Raw genomic sequence first — 14,170 nt, forward strand, 5'->3', positions numbered from 1 at the left:
AAACCATGGCTAACTGGATTGGAACTGGGAGTATTAAAATCCCATGGATGGGTGCTGGGAGACCACTGCCCTCAAAGTTTGCTCTTACTTTTCTTGCTGGAGAGAAATGTTGGGAATTACTGGCACGTCAATGCAAATGGAAAGGCCACATTGAGATTGCAGACATCAGTCTTGCACTAAACTGGAACCTTGAAAGGCAGAGCAGATTAAGAAATCTTCCAAATCCACCCTTGATCCATTCAAAACATCACTCAAGCATCCAGTCAAACACACAAAGAAATAGCACCACAGAATATTTTTGTGCATTAATAAGGCAAGTCATGTGGTAATATGTCATGCTTAAAGGAATCTGATTCTGCAATTGTTTGTAGTTGTTCTGCATTATGATGCATTTTACAAAAAGGCTTCATATTCAGCTGTGGCTCCTGCATACAGACCCTATAAGTGCTAAGTTAATCCACCCACTTTGATGTGTCTGTTTTTGGCTTTAAATGAAAATAGTTCAGGAAACTTGAAAATTGGGAAGGGGAAATGGCGGAAGGTCAGGTACATTCGTTCAATCATTGTTTTGTTGTAATATTTTATTTATTTATTAAAAATTTAGAGTATCCAATTGATTTTTTCCAATTAAGGGGCAATTTAGCGTGGCCAATCCACCTAGCCTGCACATCTTTTTGGGTTGTGGGGGTGAAACCCGCGCAAACACGGGGAGAATGTGCAAACTCCACACGGACAATGACCCAGAGTCGGGATCGAACCCGGGACCCCAGCGCTGTGAGGCAGCTGTGCTAACCACTGCGCTGCTCTATTGTTATAATATTTTATGATTTTCATTTCGGTGTCCACACAATGACAAATGAAGGAGCTGGACAGTGACAAAGGGCCATCATCCCCATTTAAATTGTCATGTTTTTTGCCAATTAATAAACAGGCGCAATGGCCTCAGTTGTACCACAAAGATGCTGAATCTGCATCACCTCCCTGCGATTTGATTACTCAGCTATCGCTATCTGAAACAGCATCCCTTCACTCAATTGGTGTATTTCCTGATTTCACAGTGTGTACTTTGTTGCCCTCTGTTGGCGATGTAGAGAATTGGCTGAACATTGTTGCTGCAAGTGTGCAACGTCGCAGGAGAGCCAACTTTCACAATGCGATTTTATCATAAAGATTTACTTTTTGTGATATGGCATTATTGTTATATGTTATTACAATTTTTGCCTTTATGGTGTGGATATCTCTCGGGTATAATTCAGTATTCCGAAATACCGAGAGTCAGAAGGCAGGTATATAAAGATAAATTGGCACTCCATGAGGAACAGAAAGGAATTGCTTTCTCAGTCTGGAATGTACAAGTGAGGGCTGGATCACTGAACTGGAAGACGGACTCAGAGCAGAATCTTTAGACTGGCTAACACAAAATGTATTTTTATACATTCAGCTCTCCCGCATTTAAAAAAAATGTAATTTTCTTCTTCAATTAAGGGGCAATTTATAGTGGTCAATCCACCAAACCTGTACATCTTTGGGTTGTGGAGGTGAGACCCACGCAGACACAGGGAGAATGTGCAAACTCCACACAGACAGTGACCCACGGCCGGGATCGAACCCGGGTCCTCGCCGCCATCAGGCAGCAGTGATAACCATTGGGCCACCATGCCGCCCAGCTCATTCGCATTTAATAGGCAATAAGGATCAGGCAGGAAGTGCTGTCACTCGCTGCCTCAGTTATGATCAAAGGTCATTGATCTGAAGCACTGGATGCGATTCAGCAGACAAATGTTCAAGTACACTTTTGGGCGAGTTTGACAGGGTGCTTCTAAGCGGTTGCAGCGTCAAGAATCACCCAACAGCACTTGCCTTTTTATTGGCTTTGGGGAGTCTCTCCTCGAGGTCACACTTTAGTCGATTGTGCTGGTACTGACATTAATAAAAATAATCGCTTATTGTCACAAGTAGGCTTCAATGAAGTTACTGTGAAATGCCCCTAGTCGCCACATTCCGGCGCCTGTTCGGGGAGGCCGGTACGGGAATTGAACCTGCGTTGCTGGCCGTGTTCTCCATTACAAGCCAGCTGTTTAGCCCACTGTGCTAGACAGAGGGATGCAGCGTGGTGTGCGTCACTGGCTACTTCTGGGCCATAAATGCTTCTGGCAGACCATACCTCGAGGCCTGAAATGAGAGCCAAAGAACCAATACTTGAACACTTGCTCTCGTTCAGGCTTTTCCACTTTAAGAATGTGATGTAACTACTTACATGACTTTCCAACGGTGGAAACAGCACACTATGGTGCTGTCACTTCATTGGCAGCAATGTAGAATCTACCCTTTTATACAGAGATCCTCAGAAGTGTCTGCTGCAGAGATGTCATAATGCAAAGGAGTGAGCATCTGAAAGAATTTGGTATTCACGTTTGAGCAGAACTGAACTGCATTCTGCTGAGAAGTTTTACACAAAATGCATAGAATCCTATCTGGAAACAACAAGGCAAAAGTGTACCACGTGACAGCAAGGAGCAAGGTGAGGTGACCACTAAGGAAGACAGCTATCGCTTTTTATAATATGCTATAACTGTTCATTTGTTTTTAATTGTGGCAGAGATCATAGAAGAAAAACATTTTGCGTAAAGTTTACAGCACAAAAGCAGGCCATTTGGCCCAACATGTCTATACTGGTGTTTGTGCTCCACACAAACCTTCAGTCACTCTATTTATCTACCCCTTTGCATTGAAAGTACATGGTTGACCATCCTATCATCGCTCCAGCAACGATCCCTTCAAATAAACTTTCACAACTTACCGGGTGATCAAAATCCAGATCTGGGTCAAAATTTGTAATTAATTGATGGCATCTTTCCAAATCCGATACCTTTTTTGGAAACCAATGAACTAGAGGCAAAAATAGAGACAAAAGGGAAAAAATTGGATAAATATCTGCAACATCGCAGTGCATCAAGAAGTCCTGTATTGTAGGAACCTGAGCATTATTAAAAGTAATCACTTTATGTAGCGCTAGTAATAGAGAGAACAGCTCTGCAGTATTTTTAAATGAAATCCCAGCATGGTAAATAGAAACACTAAGCAAGGGAGGGGTAATGTAGCTTGTCACCAGTGTATACCTGCAGCAAAACTGCTTGTCGCAATTAATGTCCCATAAGGAATGCAGAGGATAATGAATCATTGAATGAATGGAATTATCAGCAATATCAGAGGCACAGCAATTATATAATGTTTGATCCTTTGCTTGATGCAGTTGCAGAATCCATTCTAAGCATAAACTCTGCTTTGGTGCTTGAGGATAGATGGGAAGGATTGCTGCCTAGTTGTTTTTCAGCCTCTCAGTTTTCCAGTATGTTACATAAATACTTAGAAATGTGGAGGTTTGGAGCTTAATGGATAATGCATATTGACTAGAGTTGGTATATTATTTAGTATAGTGTAGAGCATGTATTCCAAATAGTATAATTGAAAGAATATATACATTAAGCACATACAGAATCTATGTATAATGCTCCTTAAAATCTAAAAAAAAATTAAACAAATGAAATAAACTATTATATGACATAAAGGATAAGAAAGGCCTGCCAGTGTCAGATTAGCTCAGTTAGTAGCATCCTCTCAGTCAAATGTGATCAAGCATCAGTCCAGGATTTATATACATAAACTATGCTGACATTTCAGTGCAGTACTGAGGGAGTGCAGCATTGTCAATGGATACAGTCCCAATATGTATGATTCAAGTGAGGAATTAAAGATCTCATGTTGTTTGAAGAAGAATGAGGCTCACTTCAGATCACCTGGATAACATTCTTCCTTCAACTAACAGCAAAAACAGATTAACCTGGAATTTACCTCATCATTTCTTGTGGGCTATTGACCAGCTCACTGACCAGAACACTGTACTACAATTCATGTGGAGCATGCGAGTGAAGCAACCTATAATATTCTTGAGAATCACAGTGAAACATTGGATCATTACAATGCCTTTGAAGACATAATTTAACATTGTAATTCTCAGCAACCTAGTTTATGATCAAGCCATCAGATCAATTCCTGCCTGCATCTCACTGACTGTCATAATGACCTACTATCTAATTTAAACACCCATATTCTATAAGTGCAGTGTCTGAGGTTGTTTCTTCAAGTGCTCCAAATTTCTTTCTGATTTTCCCATGTTGTCCCTCCTCTCCCGAAGGTGGTGATTCCAGCTAGGATGCAGTTCCATGGGTGCAGTTGAATTTTTTTTCCAACAGATGTGGGAGTTTGACCAATGGCTTGAGAAAGAAATAAAGCATCTGATGTGGTAGGACTTGGCATCCTCTTTGATACTGAAATGACCTTCCGGTCACATATCCATCACCAAAGCCACCTACATGCACCTCCGTGAAATCACCCATCTCTGCCTTTGCTTCAGCTCATCCATTACTGAAACCCTTAGTCATGCCTTTGTTATCTCCAGACTTGACTCTTCCAATGCACTCCAGGCTGGCCTGCCATTATCTACCCTCTGTAAACTTGACCTTCTTCAAAATGCTGAAGTTCGTATTTTAACTAGCACCTCGTCCTGTTCAACCATCATCTCCGTCCTCGCTGACCAGATTTGCCTGTTGACCAGCATTACCTTCATTTTAAAATTCTCCTCCTTGTTTCCAAATCCCTTGCTCTCCCCGTCACTGGAATTTACTCTGGCTGTGCATCCCTCCAAAATATGTGAGTTCCTTCTATTCTGACCCCACGTGCTTTCCCGATTTTAATTGCACCACCATTGCTTGTCATGCTTTTAGCTTAAGCTCTGGAATTCCCTTTCTAAACATCTCTACCCCTCATTTCTCCTTAGTGACACTCATTTAAATCCTACTTCTGTGACCAGGTCACCTGTCCTAATATTTCTTCATATACGTCAATGTGAAATTTGGATGGATAACTCTCCTGTGAGATGACGTGAGACATTTTACAACATTAAAGGTAGAAAATGCACGTTGTTGTCACTGTTGGTGCTGAGTCGTGCAGTTCATAAAGGCCCAGATTAATCCCTCGCCTCTGCTAAGTTTGCTGTTCTGAACTGAGACAGAAATCAAGGTACACAGTCACTTTCAGCTATGAAGGGTAAAAAAATAATCCAGGGTTCTGCTGGTGATTGAAGGGTTGCCATACTCACCCCTTCTCCCTGTAACATTCTGCTGGATCTGATTGGGCTCGGCCACGATACAAACTGTAATGACTCACAATGGGCAGTTGGGCATGAGTCCTGGGGCAGACAGTAACCATGGAACTGTATTCCAGCAAGAAACAATGGCTGGGATTCTCTGATCGCCGACACGACACCAAAATTCCGTTCGGCGATCGGCCGGAGAATCCCCGTTTACGCCGGAATCGGGGCGTCGCCGTTTTTGCGATGTTCCGCCCCCTCAATAATGGCGTACTCGGGGAGTACGCCACACACCATATGGACGGCCTCAGGACGTCCCCTGAGGCCCTCCCCTGATGCTCCGCCCCGATGGGCCGAGTCCCCGACGACGTCACTCGCATGTGCTCACACCATTCGGGGACCTTGCATTGTGGCTGTGGACTGAGTCCAGTGCCGTCACAGTCGGGGGAGGAGCCGTTCTGCTGGCAGGGGCGGGGGCTTAGGCAGGGTCTGGGTCTGGGGAGACTTATGGGTGGTGGTCCGGCTGTGGCGAGGCTGGTTACAGGGGGGCAGTTTTTGGCAGGCCGGGTCCACGCATGGCCGGCGCCATGTTGTACGGTGCGGCTGCCGCAGGCCACTGGCGTGTGCATGCGCGGCCATGGACCCTCCCATTCTGCGGCCATATCTGCAGGTAAAGCCGGGGGCTTTATGCTGCGCAGCTGCTAGCCCCCCACCGGACGGAGGATCAGTGCGGGGGCGGCGCCAACTTTCTGGTCGTAAGACCAGACAAATCCTGCGAACATAGCTGCAGGATCGGAGAATCCAGCCCAATTTCTTTAACAAAGAATGGGCAATTTCAGAACAAAGGAGAAAATTGTGAAGGGTATCGGAAAATTGAATGAAAACCAAAAAAAAACATGGGCTCAGTATATGGAGCATGACAGGCAATGATCAGTGCTTTCACTGAAGGGCAAGAGGTGTGGACTTGTGCAACTTTGGAAAAGACACACAATGGTCAGGTAAAGGAAAAGGTTGTCATTCTTACATTTCTCTTCTTTTGTTGTTTTTACATCTTCAGCAACTCTTTTCAAGGAACTGACCAAGGTGCTGATATCGGAACTGTTTGTTTCGCAACGGATGAAAAATTCCAACACTTCTTTATCTTTAAGTTTTCTAGATGGTCTCGTTTCAATGTGGTGTATCTGAGCTTCAAAAGTCTATGTAAATTTGAAAGGGAAAAAAAATCATATTTAAACAAACAGAACAGTATCCCATAGTTACATTAGAAATCTAGAAGAAGAAAAAGTCACTTTACGTATTGAACCCAATCTATCCAGCTCCTGTGTAAGATTGTTCACTACTCTCCCATCTTAGATAACACGAGTTCCTTCCAAAATGACTCGGAAGGTAAACAGTGGTGATATCTTTATGACCATTGACCCCATACTCTGCATATGCCAGTCCAGCTGCTCCAGATTAACCTTATTCAGCAACACTCTCTAGGAACTTGGTCCACACATCCAATAGCAAAGGTTATTTTTAACCTCCTGTCCTCTGGTAAAGGTTTACTGTCCTAGATAAAGAAATTTGTTTAACTCCATCCTGAAACCGTTCATTCAATTGACGACCTGTAGAATATCTTTCAGTCTTTTCCACTGGCCCATAAGCATTTCTTCATGTATTATCCTGGTCATTCTTCTCTGAACCATACTGATGGGTCCTGATCTTTTCTGGGGGTGGAGTGAACAAAACTTCACAGGGCACTCCATAACTGGTCTCATCGATTGCAAAGTCAAAAGTGATCTGAACAGTAACAGACTTGTCAAGAAACATTCTTGTGAAAGTATGCAAACCTTTTCTCATATATAGTTTTTAAAAACTATTCTGATGGATTTTCAATTTGTATCGCTGTGGATTATCTCTTTTTTTTCAAATTAATGACTCTCCTATGATATTTCTCTTGATCAAATAACCTTCTATTTTATAAATATAGGAGTGCTGTTTAAGAGGTTTCAATCTTGTGGTCAGCATGAACTAAAGGCTTTTGTAAAGGCCCATCTGGTTCACTAATGTCATTTAGAGAAGAAAACCTGTCTTCTTTACCTAGTCTAGTTTATAAGTGACTCCAGACATGCAGCAATATGCCAGACATTAAAATAGCCTAGTAAACTACTCAAGTGCAGTTAGCAATGGGCAATAAAGATTGGCCTTGTAATTGACACCCACATCCTGTGAATAGCCAACCTAATGCACAATGTATTATTCTTCTATTAGTATAGTTTTGCATAATGTTTTGACTACAAAGCATATTGCTGTTAAGTAAACACTAAAAAAAATTATTCAGCGATCAATTACCTTGCAGATGGAGTCGAGACACAGGTTTTAAAATTACAATGCAATAATTTACATTCAACAACATGTGAGGAACATAGGTAAGGTTGTTAGGCTACATATAGGTAGACATTCCTTCCTCAGAATATTGTGTGTGGCTGGGGTTGTGTGGGTACAACAAAATACTTTGAAGCACACAAGAGGTACCAGAAACAGCAACGAGATTATGTCTCGATAATCTGCTTTTTGGTGACATTAATTGAAGGCACTGTGAGAACTCATCTCCTCTTTGAATAGAGTCATGAGATCTTTTACATCTGCCTGAAAGACAAATTAATTCCCTGAACATCTCATCCAAAAGTTAATGTAAATGTTGCAACAGACCAAGGGGACCATAGGCTGCTCTCTCCGTTGAGAGTTGACTGGTAGTGGTTTAACCTTGAGGGTCACCACACCTCAGGCGAGGTTGAGAAGGCGGGGCCTTCATGAATAGCCTCAGCTAGCCTCAGGTACGGGAATTGAACCCAAGCTGTTAGCATCGCTCCGCCATCCAGCCAACTGAGTTAACCGAACCTCAAGTGTAGATCTTTTGCTTAAGTGGGAATTAATTCCATGACCACATGACTCAAAGATATGAGTGCTACTCCTCAGCCACAGCTGACAGCGGCAATTTGCTCCAATCCATTGATTGTGACATTACAACAAGTGCAGATTGGCAGTAATAATCTGACAGGCGAAACATGAGCTTGGTAAAATGTTTTGATGGATGAATGGATGGACACTAAAGATGGTTCTTTAAGTGTTTTTAAAAAGTCCTCAGATTTAACATCGCATTGTGATGAATTTTATACACGGACAGATAATGTTTAATAAACACAAGTCAATACTCTCAGTGAGACTCTGGAGGACATCAGAAAGCACGCCACCAAAGTTTGATAATTTTACAATCAGTGCCTTAATCCTGAAACGTGACTGTAACTTCCAAGTCAGTTTGGGTCATTCATGTTTTATTTCTTTACAATTTTTGGGCGTGATCTACCAGCTGAGTCCTGCTGGAACCAGGGGCGATGTGGCCAGCAGATCCCGGGAGAAGCCACCCCCGAAAATCCCGAAATCCGTTACATCTCATGAGATCTAAGCAGATCTTGCGAGACGTCGTGATCTGGGTCTCATCCCCAATGGGCGGGACCCAGCCTTGCAAGGCTACGTGAGTTAAAGAATCCATTTAGCTGTGCTCGCGCCGGATCTAATGGGCACCCGGCATCTACCGGACCTGCCGTGGAGACCCCAGCCAGCGCTGTTCAATACTGGTCCCCACAAATGGGGACCAAGTGGAGCCGTACCTTGAAGGAGGTATCCCAGTGATTGGAGGCCCCAGGGTGGTCAGCCTCTGGGCAGGGTGGCACTCTGGCACTGTTGGTACCACATGGACACCTTGGCACTGATACCCTGGCAGTGCCACCTGTGTGCCAGCCTGGCAATGCTAGGGTGCCCAATTGGCACTGTCAAGCTGGCTGGGGCACTGTCAGGGTGCCAGTCTAGCACTGTCAAGGTGCCATGCTGGATTCTGCCCACACTGGGATCAGGCCCGGGGGTGCCTTGCCCGATTGAGGTGGGGTGCAAGGGGGGGGCTTGAAGACCCCATTATAAATGAGATGGGCTTTGGGGAGGTCCGAGGGTTGCTTTGGGGTGTCATAAGATCGGATATATATCGCCATACCTTCACTGTCGCTGGGTCAAAATCCTGGAACACCCTCCCTAATGACACTGCTGGGGCACCTGCACCACATGGATTCAGCAGTTCAAGAAGGCAACTCACCAACACATTCTCATGGGCAATGAGGGATGGCCAATAAACACTGGCCGAGCCAACACATCCCATGAGTGAATTTTAAAAAACTGTGGTGTGCTTGTCACCTACTGGTGGTTTATCATTGAGTTGTTTTTTTTGGTGAAAATAATTTAACCCCAAGGAGCATCGTTACTGATCCCATCCTGTCTTCACCTGCCATCCAGCCCACTGGGAATTATAAAATAAGGATCAAGAGTTGGAATTTTCGCCGTCCCCTCAGGCTGCTGGGGCCAATTGCTCTGTATTAGGTGCTCTCCTGGCTGAGATTATCCAGTGCTGCAAATATCAAAGGGTTTTCTGAGCTCTGAAGCAGTACGTGTGATGTGTTTAGACACCACAATATCGACCAGCAAAATCTTACAAAGTACTTAGATGTATTCTTATAAGGTTTTTAGAAAACTTTCAGACACCAATTACCAACTAGATAATAATGTACATTGTATTTGCCCAATAAACTATCGTTGAAAAGTTTACACTGCTTCAGCAGATTTTTCAGACAAAGAGGAATATTTTTTCTTGGAGAATACTTTCTTCGTAGGAATCATAGACACAATAGAGGAACTTCAAGCAACAATCGAGGCTCCTCAACAAATAAATAACATTGACACTAACAGTGAATGGACCTCGACAGTGCAAGTCAATAACTTCCCAATCGTATTCAAACTTGACACTGGGGCTTCAGCAAACATAATGACAAGCAAAGATCTTGCGTCAATTCCAGGGGAACACGAGATGATATCTGCAGCATTTTAGTTGAAATACTACAATGGCAACCAGATTGCTTCAAGAGAATCGTGCCATTTGAAAGTAGTCAATAAGAAGGTCAATAAAGTGCTACGTTTCAGATCATGGACGACCAGAAATCTTCACTGTTAAGTACCCAAGCCTGCAAGGACTTGCGGTTTGTCCAAAGAATTTTCATGAATACCAGACACATCACGACTGGACAATGACATCCAGCAACTGCTTAGTGAATACACTGATGTATTTTGAGGTATGGATACATTACCATACCAATACAACATTTTGCTCAAAAAGGATGCAAAACCCATCATTCATCCGCCAAGGAGGGTACCAGCTCCTTTGTGTGAAAGGCTGAAAGAAGAATTGTAACGATTACAGTCTCAAGGAATCATCTCAAGAGTCACGCAACCGACTGACTGGGTCAGCTCGTTGGTTTGCGTCAACCATCAGGTGATCTCAGAATCTGTATAGATCCCAAGAATTTGAACAAGAATATCCATAGGGAACACTATCCTATCCCTAAGCGAGAGGAGATAACTTGTGAGATGGCAAACACTCACATTTTTACCAAACTCGATGCTTCACAAGGTTTCTGGCAGATGCAGCTAGATGATTCAAGTAAATTGCTTTGTACGTTCAACACTCCATTTGGATGTTTCTGTTTTAACCGCATGCCTTCCGGGATTATCTCAGCCTCCAAAATATTTCACTGAATCAAGGAGCAGATGACGGAGGATATTTAAGATGTCAGAGGATATGTAGATAGCATTATCATATGGTCGACTACGGAAGAAGATCATATTGCTAGATTAAGAAAAGTGTTTCACAGGATCCACCAATATGGATTGAAACTCAACCAATCAAAGTGTACATTTGCACGTTTATCTTTAAATTTCTTGGATGATACGATATCAGCTCAAGGTGTCAGGCCAGATAATGATAACATTTCTGCGATCCAGAACATGCAGCAGCCGAAAAATAAAAAAGTTTTGCTTTGATTTCTAGGATTCATTAACTTCTTAGGTTAGTTCGTATTGAACATGTCAGCGAGGACGTCAGTTCTACGAAATTTAATCAGGATGACTACAGAGTTTGAATGGACTCCATGCCACCAAGAAGAATGGGTGGATCTCAAGCATCAACTGATGACAGCTTTAATTCTGACTTTTTTTGACCCAACCAGACCTATAAATATCTCCACCGATGCCAGTCAAGATGGAATCGATGCGGTGCTTATTCAACAAGACAACCAGCAGACTGGGTTCCAGTAGCATACGCATCCAGAGCGATGATCGCCACGGAGTGCAGGTATACATAAATTGAAAATGAGTGTCTTGGGCTGCTCATAGGCATCACGAAATTTCACGACTATGTGTACGGGCTTCCTCCATTTATCGCAGAAATGGATCAAAGACCACTAGTCAACATAATTGAAATAAAACCTAAATGATATGACTCCTCACCTACAACGCATGATGATGAAGTTGAGCAGGCATGTTTTCACACTAGTCTACACACCAGGAAAGGACCTCATCATTGCTGACACATTGTCTAGATCCATCAATACTGAAAGCTCACCTCCTGAGTCCATTGATGATATTGAAGCTCAACTGCAGTTGTGCAAGGAGAATCTTCCGGCATCTGATGAGAAGTTGCAGCAAATTCGTCTAGAGATACAAAAAGATGCGACCTTGCTCCGAGTAATACATCATCTCCAGCATGGTTGGCCAAAGGGATGGTATCCACAGTTCCAGAACATACAGACTGAACTGACTGTTGTGGATGGACTGTTACTCAGATATGACCAGATCGTCATTCCGCTAACTCTCAGGTCAGAGATGCTTGCAAGATTCACAAGGGGCATCTCGGAATTGAGAAATGCAAGAGAAGAGCATGGCAGGCTGGTTATTGGCCTGGGATAAATAAAGAGATAACCAAAATGATAGTGACGTGTGCCATGTGTCAAAAATATCAACCGGCACAATGTAAGGAGACATTCCAGCAGCATGAGTTAACTACGTCACCATGGACAAAAGTAGGCACCTATTTGTTCCATGCTACAGGTCGGGACTAGGCTCTCATCATAGACTACTACTACAATTTTCCTGAAGTGATGAAACTTCCGGATCTCACTTCCTCGTCAGTAATTAAGGCTTGTAAGGAGACATTTTTGAGTCTTGGGATTCCACAAACGGTTATGTCCGATAACGGTCCTTGCTTCGCGAGCTGGGAGTGGACAGAATTCTCCAAACAGTACAATTTTAACCATGTCACCTCAAGTCCATTCTTTCCTCAGTCAAACAGCAAAGTTGAGAAAGGTGTGCACATTATCAAGCAACTCATAAGCAAGACGAATGATTTGCAATCCGACATTCCCTTGGCTTTGCTTTCCTATAGAGCCTCACCATTAAGCTCAGGGCTATCACCAGCTCAAATGCTTTTCAACCATGATGTGAGAATAACATTACCCACACTTCAAATCAGCAATCAGATCAATCGTGTGTACTGAGCAAGATCAAACAACAACGCAACAAACAAAAGTATTATGATCTACATGCGATTCCACTAAAACCACTATTGAAGGATGGTATTGTTCGACTACGACATCCAGAAGGAGGATGATCTTATACTGCCACAGTAATAAGGCAAGCAGCACTACGTTCATATATTGTCAAGTCAGCAGAGGGTGTACTATTTTGACGAAATCGACGAGACCTATTAAAGATACAACTTCCTAAACCTGTATTTCCCACGTTGAATTTACACGAATCACTTGCACAACAGCACTTGAAAATCAATGAACCCACTAACATTGATCAGAAGGACATTAAAACCTCAACTACTCCATGTCAACCGAGAAAATCAAGTAAACCCAATCCTGCAGTTGGTTTAAATTTGTGAACATTTAACTGATTGATTCATTGGCTCTGTATAATGCATTACATACTGCATCGCTTCTTTACGTACAATTTTCTTTACAGAATATAGAAAATATGGAACACAAAAAAATGGGGATGTAGTGATCTCTGTATATGTATATTCATGAAGGATTAATGTGTAGTCAGTACAGTCAGAAGATCACTAGAGGGCAACAGTAACAGGGGGTATAAATACAAGCTCAATCAGTTTTCCAGCTCTCTTCGGCTGTGTTTTGGCGAGAACTGAAGTGTATAGTTAGCTCAGAGTGCAAGTATAATATTCATAGTTAATCTAATTCTATCTTGTTTAATTTAACTACCAGTAAAAGTATTGAAGAATCAAACTCACAAGTTAATTGATCAGTTACTCAATAAATTATTTGTTATCACTGGACAACTTTGAGTATTCATCATCATCAAAGTTAAGATATCTCGGCATAAACAATTATTACTTCAAGTAATATAACAATGTGCTGTTGAAAGCTTTGACTGAAATGTAGTCTTCAAATCACTCTGAGCGGTCTCAGATGTTGTATTTTATTCTGAAGTATTTGTACCAATATGCTAAAATTACACTACTGTAGAGTGTGCTGGCCAGATGGTGACTAATCCACTTCCTATTTTTTCCAGTATTCCCAGTACCTCATTTTTATTGCAGATGTAAAGATGGTTTGACAGCTCCTTCACTTTTTTGAACAGATACTCTATTTTATGAACATATATACAGGGCAGAAGATTCCCTTGTTGATTTTGAATGGTTTGAAATTTATAACATTCCCTCTACTATTTTTCCTTGACACCTATTCCTAAAACCTGCTGAGCGTCGGGTCCAGTGGGCATGAACAATATTGTGGTACTTTAGCCATTCTCTTTATATAGGGCTACACAATGACGTCTAGATTTTCCAGTACCCTTCTGCTGATTAGTGCGGGTGGACCTGGGGCAAGGGTGGGCAGTACTGTGGACAGTATGTACTGTGCTTCTGTGCATAGCCCCCATCTTACCCGTCCAAGCAACACCCCTAATTTTCTGCTGACCAGGAAGGTTGCACAGAAAGTGCCCACTCATACGTTGGTATTGAGCTGGATTCTTCAGTTCCCCAGCTGTGTGTTCCTCAGCGGTGCGCCATTCACTGGTGGCAGGATTCTGTCTTTCCGCCCCTTGTCAATGGGATTTCCCATTGAAGCCACCCAACAC

The 14,170-nt window shown here is 42.7% G+C and overlaps 1 protein-coding gene across 2 annotated transcripts in view; it reads right to left on the bottom strand.

Moving 5' to 3' along the window:
• th (tyrosine hydroxylase) overlaps positions 1–14,170 on the bottom strand; it is a 68,865-nt gene that overhangs the window by 33,008 nt on the left and 21,687 nt on the right. For both annotated transcript variants that reach the window (XM_072518926.1, XM_072518925.1), the window contains 2 exons: positions 6,174–6,345; positions 2,801–2,889 (listed from right to left, as the gene is read on the bottom strand). In XM_072518926.1, the coding sequence (XP_072375027.1) occupies positions 2,801–2,889; positions 6,174–6,345 (261 nt within the window). The remainder of the gene's footprint in view (positions 1–2,800; positions 2,890–6,173; positions 6,346–14,170) is intronic.

The sequence above is a fragment of the Scyliorhinus torazame genome, chromosome 10, assembly GCF_047496885.1.
Source record: "Scyliorhinus torazame isolate Kashiwa2021f chromosome 10, sScyTor2.1, whole genome shotgun sequence".
Lineage (NCBI taxonomy): Eukaryota > Metazoa > Chordata > Chondrichthyes > Carcharhiniformes > Scyliorhinidae > Scyliorhinus > Scyliorhinus torazame.